Source organism: Zingiber officinale, chromosome 4B (genome assembly GCF_018446385.1).
Source record: "Zingiber officinale cultivar Zhangliang chromosome 4B, Zo_v1.1, whole genome shotgun sequence".
In the NCBI taxonomy this organism is placed as follows: Eukaryota; Viridiplantae; Streptophyta; class Magnoliopsida; order Zingiberales; family Zingiberaceae; genus Zingiber; species Zingiber officinale.
Genome location: NC_055993.1, coordinates 124,891,400 through 124,912,572, shown reverse-complemented (window position 1 = coordinate 124,912,572; position 21,173 = coordinate 124,891,400). Strand labels below are relative to the sequence as shown.

Here is a 21,173-nt window from a genome sequence, read left to right as displayed (position 1 = left end):
CAATCAACAAATATCAATTTTGGATATCAAAATCAAACCAATATCACACAAATCAATCCAAAAATTTGATATCCCTTAAATAGCCTCAGAATTCACAATTTAAGGTTGGAGTCAACCTCAAAAATTTCTAAAAATTATCGTCCCAGGTTGTAGGGTAGTCGATGACGACGAATTAGTTCGCGGGCAACTAGCTCTGATGCGAAATAGGGTTCGACAACTCATCTTAAGGTCACTATATTACTTTAAAATTTTGGTTCCCAAACTATTGATAGAAAACTTAGGTCGTGGGTTTTTTTGAATATGTGATCAATTCTAAATAACGATTCATGGTGGCAAAATCAATGATGAAAGCAGGTGCAAGGGTATTGGGATGATTTGATCGGAAGAAAGAATGATACGTTTAGGTCGGCCATAATTTTCCTGATGTAATAGCCTTTAATTACAAACCCATATTTGAAATTATTTTAATTCCATTACAGAGTTAATTATCTTCTAGTGTAGTATCTTTGTTGTGTAAATGTGGATGGGGCTGTGGCCCTCGTCCACATGTCAATATGTCCTTACTTGGAGACATACTATAATGACAATGTTATTAAAAAAAATTTTGAGGGGTTGTGTCCCCCTAGTCTCCGACTAAATTCTCTCCTAATTACAAGGATATAACTCTATATTATTAGGATATTTTAGGAGTTAGATGAGGTGATTAGCTTTAATCATTTTGTTGATGAAATGTTGTAGTGGGAAATTCAAAACAATCGTTAATACTCAAATTTACTTGGTATCTATCTCAAAAGATGATTAATCCAAAGATTCACATAATATACACACTCTACTATATAAAACACTCATTCTCGGAAATAATCTAGAGGTGGAGAAATCTCGTACAAGCTCCACAGTAATAAAATACAACAAGGAAATGAATACACAATATAATAAATATCTTGCTTGATCTCTTGTAGCTTGTAAATGTCTTTTGAACGTTTGAAAAGTACAACACCACTTGTCTTCCAAGGACTCAAGCACCGACGGAGAATGTGCGAGAGAGATGTCTTTAAAAAAGTCCACGAAAACCCTTTTCTAGGATTTTTTTGACGTCTCTTAATCGATTAGGCTCACTCCTAATTGATTGCCATATAGGATTTGTCCGTTCAACCTGTAGAACGGCTCTTTTCGAAATCCTAATCGATTGGCGAGCCATCGCAGTCGATTCAGAGAGCCTTAATCGATTACCCAATTGATTCTGCAATTCTGTGTTCACTCGTGAAAATACATTAATCAATTAGTTTAATCAATTAATACTTCTTAATCGACTGCCTCAAACGATTCTTCTTTCTCGCGATAAAACATTACCTAATCGATTGACCCAATTGATTAGTAATGGCTGAATTGATTGGGTCAATCGATTCAACCATTGTTTTCATGATTTCTCTTTGTGAAACTCTCAATCGATTAGCAATCTATCCTAATCGATAGGAGTAACCCTAATCGATTAGGCTCAGTCCAATCAATTACCCTAATCGATTGTCTAACCCTAAATTATTTGATCTAAGTTTAGGATTCCCTTAACCAATATCTGGTCAACCATGACCTGTTGGGACTTCCTCAGCGAGTTTTCATCCTCCTTAGCTCACTTGGATTTTCTTCTTGCCTAACGGCAGTTAAGACTTTCCTCTTGCTAGCGTGCGATCCTCTCAGACCCACTTGGACTTTCCTTTGTCAATATGCGATCCTTTTTGACTCACTTAGATTTCCTTTTATCTAACCACAGTTAGGACTTCCCTCTTACCAACATACGATCCTCCTAGACTTATTTGAACTTTCCTTTGCCAACGTATAGTCCTCCTTGACCTACTTTAACTTTCCCTTGCCTAACCCTCAAGTTAGGACTTTGTCTTACCTAACCTCCGAGTTAGGGCTTTGTCTTTGCCTAATCTCCATTTAGGACTTTAGCTTGTCTAACTTCCAGTTAAGACTTTATCCTTGCCTAACCTTCGAGTTAGGACTTTGTTAGTTAAGTATCCGGTCCTCCACGACTTACTTGACTTTTCTTTCACATATAGTCAAGTATTCGGTCAACCTTTACCTACTTGATATTTTTCAGATATTTTCTAAATATATTGTCTAAACATCAAAACTTAAACTAAAATTCACTAGAGTTTAGTCAAACTAATCAACCTTGATCCAGGGATGACAACATGTATATGCACATATATTCACTCAAATATAAACTTCTTCTTCTTTTCATCAATATATTTTTCTCACAAAATTAATAAACAAAATTCAACTTCATATACATGTTTAAAGATTGATGATACTTTTTCCTCATGGCATGGTTGAGTTATCTATTATGGGATATATATTATTACAATGAAAATTAAATCATGATAAAATAAAGAAAAATATCGTCCTCATAGTGACCAATTATAATTTTTTAATTTATCTTTTTATATATGATTATAAGATTAACTGTTTGTGATTAATTGTTGGACGATAGATTTCATTTTTTTATGATAAAAGATTGATGATTTTTTAGAAGTAAATTTTGAAAAATAGAATTTTTAATATCGATTGAAGAAATAATATATAGGTCCCACAAAACAAAAACTTAGAAGATAAGTGTTGGTATGCATAATGGTCCCCCAAAACCCCATAATTTAAGAAGTAATCATTTTCATCGGATCCTAATTCAAAAAGTTATTGCATGCGCCTAAAATTATAAAAATGTTTTTTATAGATAATTGAATTAAATATTCAATTATTGGTGGTGTCGTAAAGTATTTCACCTTTTTCTTCAGCAATTTATTAGATTAATTAGATCCTAGATTTTTATGATTTTTTTAAAAAAACTAAAAATATCGAAAATAATGATCTGATATAACTAAATAAGCGTACTGCGTACGTTTCTGTCTTTTTGATGGAGAATGAGGTAACGTGCATGTGCCCGTCCCATCAACCTGTAACATTTATTTTTCTTTTTTAAAATAAAAATAAAAATACATTTTTAATTTGGGGGTAAATATTTATTGTTATGAAATATAAATGCAAGTTAATGAATAATTGGTGAAATTTGTATACACAAATGTTTCTATTTAAACTTTGACAACTAGTTTTTCAGATGATATTCTTTATATAAAATATTAATTTTAAACGTTAAGAAAATATTATATATATAAACTTCAAAAATTCAAGAACAAATTAAAAAGAAAATAAAACATTTAAATTCATCAATTTAAACCATCAACTCGACTCTATATATATCAAATCTCAAAACTATGAAAAATCCCCCAAAATTCACAAAATATAAAAAGTATAGGATTTAAAAGGCTACAAAAGCAAGAAAACCATTTAAAATTCCTCGAGAATTTAATTAATTTATTTTCTTAAACGTAAAAAACAATTAAAATCTTCCAAAAAAAAAAAAAAAAATCAAAACCCAATCGGAAAAACTATTACAATCCTTTTCAAACTTTTATAATTTTTTTTAAAGAAAAAAAAAATCTAAATCTTCACTGTCCTTTTCGATCACAAAATGTATCCGTTTCGATCACAAAATATATTCCACCAACAGTCTGAAACTGTTTTAACTGTGTATCTTTAGGCATCATTAATTTTATCAATTTCGTTATCGAAAACAAAGTTTAGAAATCGACACACTGCAACAATTATTGTAAAATTAAGATTTGGCAGATTAATCACTGTCGCCAATAATCTTAATTTAATTTGCACGGGTTTTGGATGATCATAAATTAATTACAAGATAAAATATTATATAAATAGATTTGTCTTATATTCTCTTGATGTTAACAAATATTATTGATGGAAAGAGATTATGCAACTACATTATATTTTACTAATCTTCACTCTCATTTCATTGTATACATACAAAGGTCCACATACCGATGTCTATATCCAAGGGCAGAGAAGTGTTAATCTACTTGGGTGATGCCGTCTGGAAGTTGAGTCGGATGAAGGTGGGCCTTGATATACGAGAAGTTGACAGAAAGTCGTCGAGACGTCTGATCTACCTGGCACCCCCTGGAAAGGTTCGCACGGGTGGCTGACAAAGGGAGATGACTAGGACGATGACACTGCAGTTCTGCGCACACTCAGACGAGCCCACGAGTCGTTAGAGACAAAAAATCAGGAAAAAAGTCCCCGGGTCAGGCCCTCCGATGCTCAAGTTAGGTACTTTTCCTCCAGAAAACACAGAGAAATGACGAAAAGTAAAGACTAGTGAGCAATGAAGAGTGAGTGTACCTGCATAAGGGACAAAACATCCTTTCTTATACTGCAACGGAAGTTTCTGGGTCTGACGGGTGTCAGGGAATGACGGCTGTCAGGCTTTGTCTAGCGGTGAATGACACGTGACACCTTCTTATAGGCTGGCGATGGAATCAAAAGGGGTAATGCGCCCCAACTGTTCGCATATTCCCTGACACACTAATTATTCTCTCACATTCTCTGACAAGCAGTTGCGATTCCCTGACTCGTTTGTCCTGTAGTGCTTAGACACTAGGTCTATACTCCGCGGTCCGTATTCTGACCTGTATCTGTCTGATGTTATCCATGGTTTGTACATTCCGACCTGCACGCTTATATCTGTATCCTGACTTGCTTCTGTCCGCTATTCTCCTTGCCTTGTGCGTTTCGACCTGTGTACGTTCGATTTGGTTCCCGACTTGCTTCTACTTATTATCCGTGGCTTGTACGTTCCGACCTGCCTGCCCAAGTCCGTATCCTGACCTACTTCTGTCCGCTATTGTCCATGGCCTGTACGTTCCGACTTGTACGCCAGGTCTGTATCCCGACTTGCATCTATCTGATGTTATCCATGGTTTGTACATTCCGACCTGCATGCCTAGATATGTACCTTACCTGCTTCTGTCCACTATTCTCCACGGCTTGTGCGTTCCGACTTGTGTACGCTCGATCTGGTTCCCGACCTACATGCCTAGGTCCGTATCCCGACCTGCATCTGTCCGTTGTTATCCATGGCCTGTACATTCTGACCTGTACGCCCAGTTTGTTCTACGCCAAGGGCCTTCTTTCCTTTACCTTTACCTGGCTTGTGGGCTCAGTCCTCAATTGTACCTGGCCTGTGAGCCCGGTCCTTGACCGCTATCAGAGCTGACACTTGTCCGACTTATAATCCTATCCTTGATCGCCCCGTCAGCTGAGACTTTGACCCTGACCACGTAAGCTTGACTTCTGACCAGCCACGAAGGCTGGACTTCTGACCTTCACGTAAGCCTGACTTCTGATCTCCACGTAAGCTTGACTTCTGATCAGCCACGGAGGCTTGACTTCTGATCAGCCACGGAGGCTTGACTTCTGACCATCCTGTGGTCTTGACTCCTAACCATATCATCTTACTGACTCCACGAACATGCACCGTATCATTGGACTTTAGCTCCTAAGACCATTTTAAGGTTATTATTGACCGATTAGCTCGGATGGATTATAATTTATGACTCCGTCGTGCCCCATATCTAGTAATAATGCTTCATCCAAATCTCTCATACACTCTTATTTTCTCACAAGTATCTATTAAATTTGTAATTTGTGTTTATGAAATTTGTAACTAGCTTACTAGCTCTTGTATTCAAAATTTAGTTGGATTGTTCCTCAATGAATTTAAAGAGGATTGCAAACGCATGAGTTTTGAGACTCATCTTTGAGTCATTCGAAAAGATAGATAGATAGATAGGTAAATATATAGATATCAAACGTCTAAGATTAAGGAATTGATCATTAAATTATTTGAAATTATCAATGATTGCGAAGAGGTGCAAATTAAATAATAGGGATGTGACAGTGGGGATATACATACAACGGGTGCCCTAAAGTGGTTAGACTGTGACTTTAAGGTCAAGGGGTGGCTCATAAGTGTTTTTGAGGTTGTTTGTTTTTTGGAAGTTCCAAAATGATGGGTTGGTGAGGAGCAACAAGTCATTGCACTTAACTTTTTTTTTTTTTCCATTTGTTTCCGAAAAAGAAAAAATTATAAAATATTTTAGATGTGAAGAGGAAGCTGGACATGAAAAGAAGATTTGAAGTGATCTGTGAAAAATCAATATATGAATATTAATATTAATATTAATGTGTCAGAGGAAGTACTAAGGTTAGTTACTCTTGTTCAATTTCTGGTGTTATTATTAATGCCTGCTTACTTTTTTTTTTTTTGCTTATAAAAGAATTAATTAAATATAAATAAAAATTATAATAAAAAATTAATCTCCTAACATAAAAGTATTCATATAATTAATTTCACTTAGTGAAATAAAAAGGTTAGTTATTATTGTTTATCAAATTGGATCCTTAAATGAATTTTTAAAATATATCTAAATATTGATTTCTTAATAGGCTGTTCGTTGGTGGACTGTGATCGACTCTTGGATCCGCTCAAGTTTTGGGCTTAAAATATTCTTTAATTAAATAATTGGATCATGCATACGACTCTAAAAAAAATAATTCTGAGTTGATACTCGAGTTAGATTTGTCATTTGAGAGATATTGTTCAATTTTTGATAAATATAAATACTGTTTTGGATTATTGTTTTGATTAAGACTGAATAAGCCCTATAATTTAATCAAGATCAAGTGAATTAAACATTAGTTATATATTTAAAAGAGGTAAAACTTCTTAACTCGTAATTTTGGGTGTCTGTGTTCAATGTTGCTAAACCTTGTCTCTAGTGCGTAAAATTATATTTTATTAGATGCTTAATCTTTATCGTATAAAAAATCAATTGTGTTAGAATAAAATATTTTATATAATTTATTTATCTGTATTTTATTATGACATCGATCATACTGTTTAGGTGAATGATATTACTTATTGCTCCTAAAATTGAATATGTGAGACAGAAGTAACGACGAAGGTGATAGTTTAATTTTGAGGGGCGCTTCATATTTTTTCAAAAGTTTTAGGGCCATTTCAAATATTTTTAAAATTTGTCAGAGCACGTTGAGATTTCCCTCAAGTTTATATATTCTCACCTCCGGTGACACGACGCGTTCGTGATCGCGACGGGAACATGACGACGGGGAACTCGACGCTGGCTGTGCCGGACAAGAAGACAACCGTCGTTGACCTCTACCGCCCGCTCCGCCACTACATCGCCGTCACCTACGGCGAGCGAGAGGCCCAGGAGGCAGAGGACGACCTCAACGCCGTCCGGCGGCTCCGCCTCGACCTCGAAAAGCCCATCGAAGCCGTCGCCTCCGATCTCCGTCGCGATCTCCTCCTCAACTACTACCGCGCCCTCGCCTCCATCGAGCCCCGCTTCCCCATATCCCCCGACCCCGCTCACGTCCACTCCCTCACCTTCACCTGGTTCGACGCCTTCAAGCCCTCAAAGAAGGTTGCGCAGACGTCCATACACCTCGAGAAGGCGGCGGTCATTTTCAATCTAGGCGCTGTCTACAGCCAGATCGCCCTATCGGCGAACCGCACAGACGCTGCGGGCCTCAAACAGGCCTGCAACGCTTTTCAGAGCGCGGCAGGGGCGTTTGCCTATCTTCGCGATAACGCGGCTGCTAGGATTTCTTCCACCGGTGGGGTAACCGTTGATGTCTCGGTGGAATGCGCCTGGATGCTGGAGAAGCTAATGCTGGCGCAGGCACAGGAATGCTTCTTTGAGAAGGTTATTGGGGATGCCAAGCCCCCAACACTCTGCTCGAAAGTCGCGCGCCAGGTAACAAAAGCTTGTGGTTTATTGTGCTTTGCCCTCCCATTGAGCATTTTAATTGTTCTTGTTAGGTCCTCGCTATTCTTGCATTCATCGATCAAAATATTCGTTAGTTGCGGGTTTAATTTGCATCTTTGTAAAATAAATATATATTTTGTTTCCCCGTTTCAAATTTCTAATTCAATTTTTTCAAATGATTATGCAAACTAAATCATAGTAACTACCGAGTAAATTGTCATAGAATGTCCGCTCTATTTCTGATTCCCTAGTTGATTATCTAAATATGGTTGTTGAAATGTTTCTGGAAGTTGATATTCTTTGATCAATTTTCTAAAATATTTCTTTCCTGCTTTTCTTTTCCTAGATATTGTATGTTATTCTAGAATTCTTACCAAAAATGCAAACTTAATCTGATTGTTCCATGTCAGAGACTCAGAAACAGCTAATTTTGCTCCCAAAGCTCGAATGACGAATTTTGGGTTGCTTGATGTTCCGCTCACTTAAAGTTATTTATTTATTTGTTTTCATTTAAAATTTGCTTGCAAATTGTTGTTGATTTGATCTCTAGGCTTTTTTTCTAAACTAAGCAGCGTCTCTACTACTAACCCAGTGATATATTTGATCATTCTCTCAAAATTTGAGCTTAATATTACTCTGTGATTTCTCTATACTATCATACCAGGTTGGCCTCTACTACGAGGAAGCTCATGCTGCGCTCAATTTGCCACCACTCAACCAGCACTTTGATCGGTCTTGGATTGCTCATGTGCAATCTAAGGCAGCACAATTTTATGCAGAAGCTAGCTATAGATGCTCTTTGGATCTTCATGATAAGGAAGAAATTGCGGAAGAGATTTGTCGGTGGAGGACTGCGATAAATGCCCTTGCTGATGCCAAGAAATATTCAAGGGGTGCTGCCCCACCTTTGCTAGATGCTGTTAACAAACTGGAGACCAAAATGACCAGTAACCTGGAGAGAGCTATTAAGGAGAACGAACAGGTTTATCTCATGCGGGTTCCAGATGCAAGTTCTTTGGCTGCTTTGCCTGCAGCCTCTCTTGTCAAGTCAATGCCATTGGCAGAAGTTTTAGATGCTAGCAAGGAGGGACTATTCTCAAGGCTTGTTCCAGACAACAACACCAAGGCTCTCTCTAAGTACACTGACATTGTTGATGACATTATTCGGACGCAAGCAGAGAAGTTACAGCAAGCCAGTGAGATAGCAAGAGTTAGACTCAAAGAAATGGACCTACCTGATTCTATCTTAGCATTGGAAGGTAGCTTTGATTTGCCCTTGGATCTCAAGGAGGATGTTGAAGCTCTTCAGATCAGAGGTGGTCCCGCTGGGTTGGAAGCTGAGTTACAACAACTCAAAGATTTGAGGAGAGTTAATCAGGAACTCTGTATTGAGATTGAAGAGTTACTCAACAAGGAAGCTGATGAGGATGCACATTTTCGATCCCAATTTGGTACAAAGTGGAATATACCTCAATCAAGTATCCTAACAAAGGGTTTGCAGGACAGACTGAACAAATTTGCTGCAAACATTAAGCAAGCTATCAATAGTGATTCAAGGATAGAGAGGGCTGTCAGAGACAATTCCAGCCTGATGGCAATCCTCGACAACAAGCCGGTATGTTTGTTGTTTCCAGAAGGCAATATCTGTTTATAGAAACTTGTGTTACTTACTTATCGAGAATTAGGATTTTTGAATGGTCTGTTCAATAAGAAAAACAAAAATGATGTCCTTGTACTATCCCTTGTACTCTTTTTATTGAAGCTGAGTGCTGACATGATGTGCTTGATGACTTTTAGGTTTAACTTGAGTGACAATGTCATTTCATGGTTAAGACATGATAAACAAAATCCTTTGTATGACATTTATGAGACAATGATATAATAGACACTTGATTTTTCTTGTTTTTTGTTCTTTTCAGGTTCTATTCATGACATATTAACATACTAAAGGAGCAATAAATTGATTTCAGTACCTAAAATTATGTTCTCTGTGTTGTTATCTAGCAAAGCTTTGTTATTGGTTTTAGTTGTGTCTGACTTTTATGTACTTAACCTCATGCAGACCATAGGACCTTGTGCCTAAACATTGTCTTTGATTTATAACCCTTTCTCTTTGGTTTCTCCGTATCTTTTATAATTATTTTCTGGAATAATAATTGAACCTTATGCATATAAAATTTTTTGTTGCTCTTCATTTATTTGGGACAATAAGCCTTGGCTCCATGATCAAGATGCTCCTTTCCTATCTAGCTAACATGAATTTGTGTTGTGGAAACTTGTCTGCTCAAGACTAAGTATGTTGGTCCTCCCTGGACCCCCTACATGTTTGACAAGCAAATGTAGTTGCCACCTTTATTAGTATTGCAATGTAATTGATCCGTTTCCTGTGCCTAGTAAACTGACAATTTGAATAATATGACAGATTGAATCCGCAATTCCAAATCTTGCAAGGCCGATAATGTCTCTTGATGGCAATGAAGATGCTATAGTAGGAGCACTGAAACAAAGCTTGGTAATGTATTCATTGACATCTCATTTTGGTTTGGCTCAGGATACACAACTAAGTGTGAACTAGCATTGTTAAGAGTTGGTTTCTTTTGTTCTCTCTTTTTTGCTTGATCTCCACTTGCCCTATATATATGTATCTTTGGTTGTTTCAATTTTTGTTTTCTCAAGGGTAGTTTGATGAAGATTTAGATACCAACAAATGCTACAACACACAATATTAAATGTTACTCCACAGCCTGTTTTACATATTTCTTAAATTTTCCAGTACTTATCAATGCTAATCAACAAGCCCACTTGGATGTTAAAAATCATGCATATAATAATGAGATTATTATATTAATCATGTAATCTGAACAATAGGAAGGGGATCACTGAACATTCAAGACTCAAGGAAAAGCCAGTAAGGAAAAGCTGCTGAGGGTGAATTTAAGCTTTATGTCAATTTTTTTTTTCTTACCCTTGGAAATTGCTTTTCATCTCACATTATCCTTTTGTGAGTTACACCACTACGATTGGTTGGAGTTAGAAAAAGAAGGGAGTATTTAATAATTATATTGATACGATGTCATATATTTTGAGATGATTACTAGTATGGAACTATTGGTGACTAATGACTTTTCTGTAACTATAATATCTTTAATGTATTTTATTTGTTAATTATATTAATTGGTTAGCGTTTTAGTTAAAATAAACTTAAAACTTAAATTGTGAAGACAATCTTTATGAACTATAGGTTTTAATCTGAGAAGAATCAAGAATGAATATATTAAATGCATGTTCCTCAATAAAGAAGAAAAACACAGAAATATTTAGATAAAAAATTCTGCAAGTATTTGGGACAAGTTGGATCAATTATTTTACAATAAGGACAAACATGGAGGGATTCATAATGATATCATCCATAGGATGGATATAGGCGGGTGATTATAATGGAAATGATCTTTTAATTTTTCTTTTTGAAAAACATATAATAACCATTATGATAGAATTTCTTAAAAAATATATTTTGCACTTTATTTTCAATGAACTAATTATTCTATCAGAATTAAAGATGCTATATTAAATTAAACCAAGATAGTATAAGTATAGGAAGTAAAGTGTGTTCAATATCACATATTGTTTATTTGCAAAGTGATTTTAGCGTGTACAAATACCTATTGTAATGAACTTGCACTTATAGTATATAAAACATGCTATTGTAAATAGCTATTGCATTTGCAAACAACATAGCTATAAGGCATTCTAATTAATAAGTGACCAAAGGGTCCCTAATTGACCTTTCATTAATTCTAATAGCATAGACATATTGTAGCTAAATTATAAGATAAGATCCACATAGCCGATCCTAGGTGGTTAAATTCACAGTTCTGATTAACACAACTTTTTATAGTAAGCAATATAGTTTTACATTATGTAAATTGGTTGTTTAATTTCCATATAGTGCACCCTAAACAGTTGAGACTCATGGCTTCCTGTCATATCTTGCATGACTTCCCTGTTTTTGATTATTCTGTTCTGCTTGCAAGTTGAAGAATTGTAGATTCTGTAGATTTGTTCTGTTATCTTTTGGTTACAGCAACGTTTTGCCTAAGAATTTCATTTTTGTATCAGAGGCAAATAGAGAATCTAGGTGTTCAGAGGGCTGGTCTGGAAGATATGTTAAAAGAGATGAAGAGAAAGGTTAGCGTTGTTTGTTTCGAGTATATCTTTCATCTAATATCTTGATAACATGCCTACCTGATCTAATTCTATGGGCAGACCGCTGGATTCATGAATCATTGTCTTTTTTGAATTATATTTCAGAGGTTTTAACTTAGATTGTCTTTGACAAACTAAGAACTCACTTCTATTGCTACCTGGTGCATCACCTACTGTGGTTTCTTCTAGAAAAGATTCATTTGAAGGTAGACAAGTAGGGAGGCGGGGGATTCTTCTTCCAATGTTATGAATAGTAGGGTCCAAAATCATGAATATCTAGGATCTCGCTACAGTGAAGTCAGGCACTGATATTTTGTGGATTATAAAATGCATTTAAGCCTTTATGTTGCTTCACGTAAAGAATAAAGGATGTGAAAGTACAAATTAAAATATAGACTGATTATCATAAACATTCTATAATTCTTTGAAGTTCATTGTTTTTCTTTGATAGATGATATTAACATCATCCGATATATTAAGTGGAAGCTTTTAGTATTGCTTCAACTTTCCTTCATTTGTTAGGCCTTTACTATTAAGATAAGAGATGCCATTTATAGTATTTGTTTTATGTGTATGGCTAAGAAAACTATAGTTCTATCTCCAGCTGGAAATTTCATCAAGCCTAGCTCTTTTTGTAAAAAAAAAGGTTTATATTAGATGGGTGTTTCAGAAATTCCATCTCAATCATGCTATACCTAAGACATGAACAAGAGGAAAAAAAATTGAAATATACTATTTCAATAAATATGTGAATCCACAAAGAAAGTATATTTTCCAAAACTTCTAGTAAAGCTGCTACCTTAGCTTCATGCTCGAAGATGGTAATCTGTGCTATTCTTTGAATATTTATGTTCATATTACCAATTTCAACCAATAAATAGTAGTAAATATGTACATAGTAGAAAAAAAAAGAGTGAGAACTACAGTTGAGAGAAAGGAGTAGGTAAAAGCATGAGAGTTGTTATCCCTGAGACAGTGTCGAGAGAGACTAAGGCAAGATAATTAAGAGACAGGAGGAGTGATATTGAACGAAACAGAGAAGGTGCAGAAGATTCCATTCTAAAAAATAAATTGAGAGAAATCTGAAGAAAAAAAAGAAAATGAAAAAGTTGAACTGCTAAAATTTGCGACGATCAACTCATTGTGAAAGAAGCACTCATAGTTTCTTGATGAAATGCCTCTTAAAGAGAGCATTTCCCTGAAGTTTTTTTTTAATTTTATTTTTACAAATAAAAACTAAAGTCCATACCTTTTATAAAGATAAGAAAAAGTGTTTGACTGTTTGCGTATGTTTTCATAGTTTCGGTTATCCACTTAATTGATTTGAATTTTACTTTTTATAGTGGTTGCTTAAGTTTTATTTTATTTCTCTTCCAGTGGGCCAACTGTTTTATCATGACTCACTTCCTATTACCTAATTAATCTTGTGCAAGAATTAAGCAAACCCCTAGCTTGGTCTTAAGCTCTTAGCACCTAAGTAGGCAAGTACAATTTGACATTGCCTGATAACATATAAGGGATAGACCGTCATTCCAAAATGATGGCTGTTTTGGCATAACACAAGTCTGGGCACATAACTAACTTAACCCATCAGTTATCTTAAAGTCTTAAAGAATGCTACCAAGGAAAGCAAGCAAAACATGTTACTTGGTATCACCCCACTAACCAAATACTAAACAGGCCTCCAATTCCTTTGGTTATTATTGGGATGATACTGAGAAGTTCCTTCTATATATAAATGGCCATGAAAGATAATTGATCAAAATGCTGCCTTGTTAGTTGAATTTAATCCAAAGTATTTAAGCATATTAACATGATCTCTGGTTGGTTTCCCTATAGTTAGTTTCTTTGATTTTATAGGAGATGACAATGCATTGAACCAACTACCAAGAAAGTTGGCATGAACAAACTGTTTTTCAAATGTGCTTTTCATTTCAGTTTTCTACGACTTTGATTTTAGGATGATATACTACCAAAGATGATGGCAAACACTGGATCACAAGAAGACCTCTTTAAGAAGGAGATATCTAAGTACGATCAAATTTGTGAAGAAATTGTTCAAAATATTGAGGAACAGGACCAACTGTTGCTTCAAATACAGGTAGGTACACAGACTTGAAAGCAGCCATTGAACTATCCACAGAGCGACTTGATGTTAATGTTTGATATTCTTCCTGTGCGTGGAATATTCTTCGTTTTACTGCAGCAATGATTTTTTTCTCTCTCCAAATTGCTTGAAGAACTTAGAATGGTTTGCTTTCTCTTCTTTATACAGGCACAAAATGATGAGTTCTCTGTCGTGTTTAATCTTGAAGACTACAAAGGTATTTACCCTTTAACGTTACTTGCTTTTCATATGAGATTGTATGTTTAGTATATCTGATCTTTTTCTAAGATGAACTCTACCATATATCTTACTATGAATAAAAATTGTTCCATGATAAACTTTCTTACATTGGGTTAAAATTCTATACTTCGACAGCTGCTCGCGAGAAGAGCTTCAAACAGATCTCTACTGCAATAGCAAAATATCACGAAATCAAGGAGAATATCAATGAGGGGTTGAACTTTTATGTTACACTTCAGGTACTTGACTTTCAGTCATGGATTATATCATTTATTCAGCACTCTCTAGCTTGAAGTGCTTTCCTGTGGTGTCGTATTTAACCATAAAAAAAAAAACTCATTTACTGGACAACTAAAAACTTCTGTTACATTCATTAACCTTAAGTGCTTGATGAGCCAGCTTTCTGCATTTTATTGTCCTGCCACAACTGAAGCAATCTTCAATGTTTTTGTTTGACAGGATGCAGTAACAATTATAAAACAGCAATGCAGCGATTTCGTGATGACCAGAAACATTCAGTGCCGAGAAATGGTTGAGAATCTCCAGAGGCAGTCCAATACTTATCCACAATCTGCTCCTCAGAGTGCTCCACCGCATGCTGAGCAACCTCGACCTGGCTATTCTCATCTCTATACATCTTATGCAACACCCCCGCAGACCAACCCCTACCTCATTCCCAGTGGCCAGTATCAGCCTTCTCTACAGCAACCCAACCGGCCAACTGCATACCCTGGGTGGCGCGGATCTTACTATCCGCCTCAGCTGCAGGAGAGTCCAGCTCCTCCGCCACCATATACAACGCCATCTCCTTATCCACCACCGAATCAAGGAAGCTACTACAGACCTCAGTGAAAATTTCATGTGGTCGTGCTCATTTGTTCTCTGTAATGCCATCTTTAAATCTGTTATAAGGAGGATGCCTATATGATTCATGCCTTGTGCAAATGGATTGTCTAATTGTCCATACAAGTTGTGGATATCTTAGAGCCAGGAATCTGGTGGAAAACAAAGTTTGTAGAATAAATTGGTTTATTAATACATGCACATATTTTATTTTATTAATGGGAGCAAAAATGAAACTATCGCCTCTCCAAGGTGGTTCTACACTCTTGGAAGTGAATAAATCACGGGACATTTGCCCTAGTTATCCATTTTATTAATAAATTGATGGGCAGAAGAGAAAATATTTTGGAACAATGAACTTGGCCAGTGTAAATAGTCTTAGGGCTTCCACATTGGTAAGTTATTAGGGGTTATAACCCATGTATTAGTGTTAAAACCAATATGACTTGGTGTTAATACCAACTTAGCTTTGAACAAGTTCAAAGCATTTATTTATAAAACAAAAAAATAAAATAATATTTTATATAATAAAAAAAAATCTCACCTGGTGCGTACAAAATCTCACCTGGTGCGGGTGCGTACGCACCAGGTGAGTTTATTAGAAAATTTTAAATTTTAAAATTAATAAATAAAATTGAATTGATGGTATATTTTTAATGAAGTTAAAATAAAAAAAATTGAATATGAGAGAATGAATATATTAATATAATATATATATAATATTTTAAATTCGATATTTTTTTTTATGAGACGGTGGTGGTTATAATATCCACTAATCCAGATGTCTTAATTATGATAAAGAGTCCGAATTCCGAAATCTTTGATTTGTAGGGACCAATGTGAGTATTTACCTCGTTTGTTTATCCTGGTTGATATTTTTCTGTTCTTTTTTCTGGAGCCTAAAAAGTTGCTCGCCACTATTGCAGCGCCGAGATGTCCTCCGCCGGAAGCACCGGCTCCGCCGCCGAGAAGCGTTACTTCTGCCACCAGTGCAGCCGGACCTTCACCTTCGTAGGAAGCGGTCTGGCCTGCGCCCACTGCCACGGCGACTTCGTCGAAGAGCTCGACATCCTGACACCCAACCCTAGCCCCGACCCCCTCCCCGATCGCGACTTGCGCTTCGCCTACGACGACTCCGATGTCTTCGACTCCATACCTTCCCTGTTCTCCTCCATCATCGACTTCGCGGCTTCCATTGACGACTCGTCGGCTCCCTTCGCCGCCCTCCGCGATATCATCCAGAGTTTAACACTCGTTGGATCTGGCGGCGGAGGTCGCCACTTTCTCGGGAACGTCGGCGACTATTACGTCGGCCCGGGGCTGGAGCAGCTGATACAGCAACTGGCTGAGAACGATCCTAACCGATACGGGACGCCGCCGGCGTCGAAGGCCGCAGTGGAATCGCTCCTGGACGTCGTGGTTACGGAAGGGCTGTTGTCGATTGATGAGGCCCAGTGCTCGGTTTGCATGGACACGTTCCAGATGGGCGCCATGGCGAAGAAGATGCCGTGCAGCCACGTCTACCACAAGGACTGCATCCTCCCATGGCTGGAGCTCCACAACTCCTGCCCTGTTTGCCGTTATGAGTTGCCGACGGATGACCCTGATTATGAGCATTATAAGGCGCCTCGAACTGTTTCTGGAGAAGTAGAAGGAAATTCCTCAGTGAGTGGAGGAGCAACTGACATCGAGGATCCTGCATTCGGCAATGATGGATAATGGAAAGTATGGTTCTTTACTACTATTCGTATTTTGTTTAATTTTCCCTTTTCTGTGATACATTTATATTTGTCAAATATGGCTAGTAGTGGGTCCATTACCAAGTACCAAATATGTTTTCTTTTTTCACGTAAATAGTATGAGTTGCTGTTCGACCACAGATGTTTTTCCAGAGCTTGGGATAACTCCTTACCAAAAACTATGTTATTTGATTTTGCATGCCAACATTTTGAAGCATCATCATCCTAACTAATACAAGCACACATGGATGAAAAAAGTTAGGTTAGTAGTTTCCTTTTGGGATACTATAATATGGAATCTCTCTGTTCTAGATTGCCTTGTCGTTTCTTATCCAAATATGGAGCTTTGTGGTTTTATGGTATCCTAATTAACTCATTTGCTAAAAATGAATTTTAATTTCGATAATCTTTTCCTTATCCAACAAAAAATTTCTTGAATTATGGAGGCTGGATTTCTCACATCCATAGTGAAAGCATTTCCTTGACAAGTCATCTAATTGGCATTAGCAGTCCAGTTACTTTTCTTGGGTTGATGTTTTTTTTAACACAATCTCTTTCTTTAGGTGATTGTCAAACGAGACATATCTTTGAATTCTGAGAGTATAATTAGGAATTCCTTGTCTTCTTGGTATGTGGAAAATTTTGGTAGAAATATTCTGGAGCAATATGATATTAGATAGCAATCTGCATGGTGTCCAACTGAAGGAAAGACTACTATAGTTAATTGAGTAGGAATTTATCAAAGTTGTAGATATTCACTACTTAATATTATGCTTGAAGAATTACTGATTCCATTAACTGATGATGAGGAACTTGGAAATTATCTTCAGAAGGAAAAATCTTCTTGACAAGCCCTGCTGAGTCAAAATTGTTCCGGTAGATCTTTGTGCAAAGGAGTAGGGAAAGAGGGAAAATTCAAAAGAAATTAATTCATAATCAGCATAAATTATCTCATACATTATGTCAGCAAAATGATTATCCACCAATTAAGAAAAGCCTACTAAACAAGCCTGCTACGCCATTCAAGCAGTCAGTCATCAAACTGAGATTGCTCCAATCATTTGAGGTTGGCTGCTACCTTGAAAAGATACAATAAATTACTGATTTAAGCCTACTAATAAATTTAATTCCTGCTACATTGTTTATGCCACAAGCAAAAAATTGTTGCCATATTTTTAATGACTTTTGCAGGCATACTTTGCAGGGGAATGCTTTACTCCTCGGGTTGTTCTTACACTATTAAGTGTTAATCCTGACGGGTTGTTCTTACACTATTAAGTGTTAATCCTGAAAAGAGATTGATTAATTAAAAGTATGCTTCGACATTCATACTATCAATAAGATCACTAACAACTAACAAGTCCCAATTTCTTATATTTATTGACATGTTAAACGTGAAAAGAGGATCCTATATTGATATTCCAAAATTGATTTCCTGGAAAATTCTAGATGGTGAATTTATTAGTTAAACTATTTCTAAGGAGATTGTTAGTTGCATATCTACCTTTGTCAATTGTGGCAGATAGGAATGTTAATGTTGTTAGTCACCCGTGGAAAACACAAAATATTACTATGCTCAGCTCAAGTTCCCATTTGCATTTGAACCACAATTGATGAATAACATGAGATTGCGATCGATGTTTTTATAAATGTCTATTTTTTAGTTTTTTATGATTACCGAACATATTGATCAGAGTTCTTTGTTCATCTATTCTCATTCATTTGAACCTGCTAAGCTAGTTTTTAGCATATTTAAAAGGTACATGGTGTTATGAGAAATATTTCATTTATCATTATCATAAAATAGTCTTTGTCTAAACTACTTTGGATCGGTTACATTGTTCTTATTCCTCCATTGATCTCTATGTACAACTATGTAATCAGTCAAATTATTTTTATTATATTATTTAGAATTTTCTTTGCCATTCCTATACCCTTTTATACATTCAATTCTAATTGATTAAATTTGTCTTACTAGGGAATTTCATGGTCTTCTTTGAATGTGTTCACACCATTTGAACATAATTTCTACTCATCTTATTACTTTTTGGAATTGCACATAATTTCTCTAGTTAATAATATTTTTATTTTATCTTTTCTTATTAACCTCACAAATCCATCTTAGTTTTTTTGTCTTTGTTTCACCTTTCCCGACATATTAAAATTCTAATTTGTTGAGTATTGCATGTTATATACCATAGTCATTTTTAAGGCCTAAGAGGCACACCTAGATCACACACAATTCTAGTCGATTCATCTTATCTAACTAGTGAATCTCTTGGACTTCATGGAATTTGTCCACACTATTTGAACACATTTTTTACTCATCTTATGATTTATTTGAAATACATCTAATTATTATCTTATCTTTTCTTAGTAATCTCACAAATCCATCTTAGCTTTTTTATCTGTTGCATTGACATCTGTGTTGTATAGATGATAAAATTTATTTAAGTATAGATGATGATATAATAGGAGATAGAGCTCAATGACTTAAAAGGATCCATATAACCGACCTCACCTAATGGGATAAGGCTTGGTTGTTGTTATGGTATTGACATCTGTGTTGTTTCCTATCAGTCTAAAATTCTAATTCATAAAGTATTGCATGCTATACCATAGTCTTAGAATTCTTTTAGGCCTAAGAAACACACCTAGATCACACAAGACTCTAGAAATTTCTCTCATTTCCACTATCTATTCGTTTATCTTGTTAATGACATCAACAATATTCCTTGTTGGATGATAGATCCATGATATTAGTCTCAAATGAATTTCATGTCTACCCATCCTAATTCTTTTATAGATTATTATATTTTTTTTTGTTGCATTCATCATCAAACAATGTTTGTATTGAGTAATGAAAATAATGAACTACATGTTGATCCATATTGTGGTCTAAAAAGAGTACTGCATGTTAGATCATATTCTTGTATGCATGTACTCAAACCACTTTCTAAAAATTGCTTTAAAGAACTTCATGCTATTGAAAAAAAAAATGGTGCAATGCTTATTTTCTTGATTTGCCAACTTAATTAAATAGATCCATTTTCAATAGAGAACTGAGCCATCATCTTTGTCTATTGATTCTCCTGTTTATCACACCTACTTTCAGTGCCACAACTCCTTTATACAACATTGTGAAGCCCACAAATTGACAACACAGTTGGCACAAGTAATACTGTTACACAATTGAAGCTCACAACTATATTTTACTACCATAGCTTGATGGAAGGTTGGCAATCAAAGAGGATGTTGTGAGTCTACTTGCAAACATCATATCTATAAACATTTCATAGATGGTAGACGGCAAACACACTGTTTATTCTATGACATTCTCTTCTCCAAGTTGACCACAGCAGTTGGGTGGTTTCTCTTGTTTGCAGCGAGTCTAGAACCACTTTCTTCATCTGTGGAACCTATGTTCCGTGGCATATTGTGATACCACTCAGTACGTAACACCTCTATATATGCTGTTATTTTATTATTATACATGGAAGTCGAATTGCATAATACTTGGGCACTGAATTTTCTGCACAAATATGATTCTAAGCTTCCGGTTTGTACTTTAGCCCACTTAAACCATCTTTGAAACAAGAAGCGCGCCCCAAGTTTCTTGTTATATATTTTTGTGCTTGTATACATATTTATGCTTCATTAAGATACATTTTCCCTATAGATTTCTGAATGTAATCTGTATTAGTTTTTATTTCCTTACCCATACATCTGTGATACTCATTTGCTTCCTGATTTATTCTACTTATATTTATTTTCATCAATTTCTTGATTCATTGGTTCCCAGGATTAGACACTTTGTTTGCCAATTTATGTTCCTAAACAGTTTTGTTTTCACAATTTGAGTTGAGTTCAAACGTTTCATTTAGTTCACTCTCCATTCATTTTCATGTATAAGCTGAGAACTGGCTTGTACTAGAGGAATTATCTGCCAAATAGCGTGTTACACATGGTTAAATGCTTGTTTTATGCCATCATCTTTTGTCGACTAATACTTTTCATTGATGTAGGTTCACCTGTGGATGAGTTGATCAAGCTTGGTCAATTCAACACCGACAAACTGATGGCGGTTACCTGGAATAATCCTTTTGTTCACAAAAAGAAAAGTAAAAAAACTTGTTTCTTTGTTGTTTTGGAGAACGGATGTTGCTAAGAATGCCTTGTATTGAAGAAGCAAACTCCTGGGTTGAATGTTTTGATGATACAATTTATGGAACTCAAAAGTTCAGAGGCCTAAACATGTCAGTGGCTCAAAAACTGGTTCAGTTTAGCTGGGTTGAACTTGGATCCGCAGGCCAATTTTGTTGGTTGGTA

The 21,173-nt window shown here is 35.8% G+C and overlaps 2 protein-coding genes across 2 annotated transcripts; both read left to right on the top strand.

The window, feature by feature from the left end:
• The first annotated feature begins 6,998 nt into the window (after positions 1-6,998).
• LOC121976460 (vacuolar-sorting protein BRO1-like) lies at positions 6,999-15,320 on the top strand. The gene is made up of 8 exons (XM_042528627.1): positions 6,999-7,697; positions 8,374-9,324; positions 10,132-10,221; positions 11,829-11,897; positions 13,876-14,016; positions 14,191-14,239; positions 14,398-14,501; positions 14,722-15,320. The coding sequence occupies exons 1-8, from the start codon at positions 7,038-7,040 to the stop codon at positions 15,112-15,114; spliced, it is 2,457 nt and encodes an 818-aa protein (XP_042384561.1). The 5' UTR covers positions 6,999-7,037; the 3' UTR covers positions 15,115-15,320.
• Positions 15,321-15,981: 661 nt separating this feature from the next.
• On the top strand, positions 15,982-21,055 carry LOC121976458 (E3 ubiquitin-protein ligase RING1-like). Its single transcript, XM_042528625.1, has 2 exons — positions 15,982-16,830; positions 20,870-21,055. Exon 1 carries the CDS (start codon positions 16,039-16,041, stop codon positions 16,822-16,824), a length of 786 nt encoding a protein of 261 aa, XP_042384559.1. The 5' UTR covers positions 15,982-16,038; the 3' UTR covers positions 16,825-16,830; positions 20,870-21,055.
• Positions 21,056-21,173: the final 118 nt, after the last annotated feature.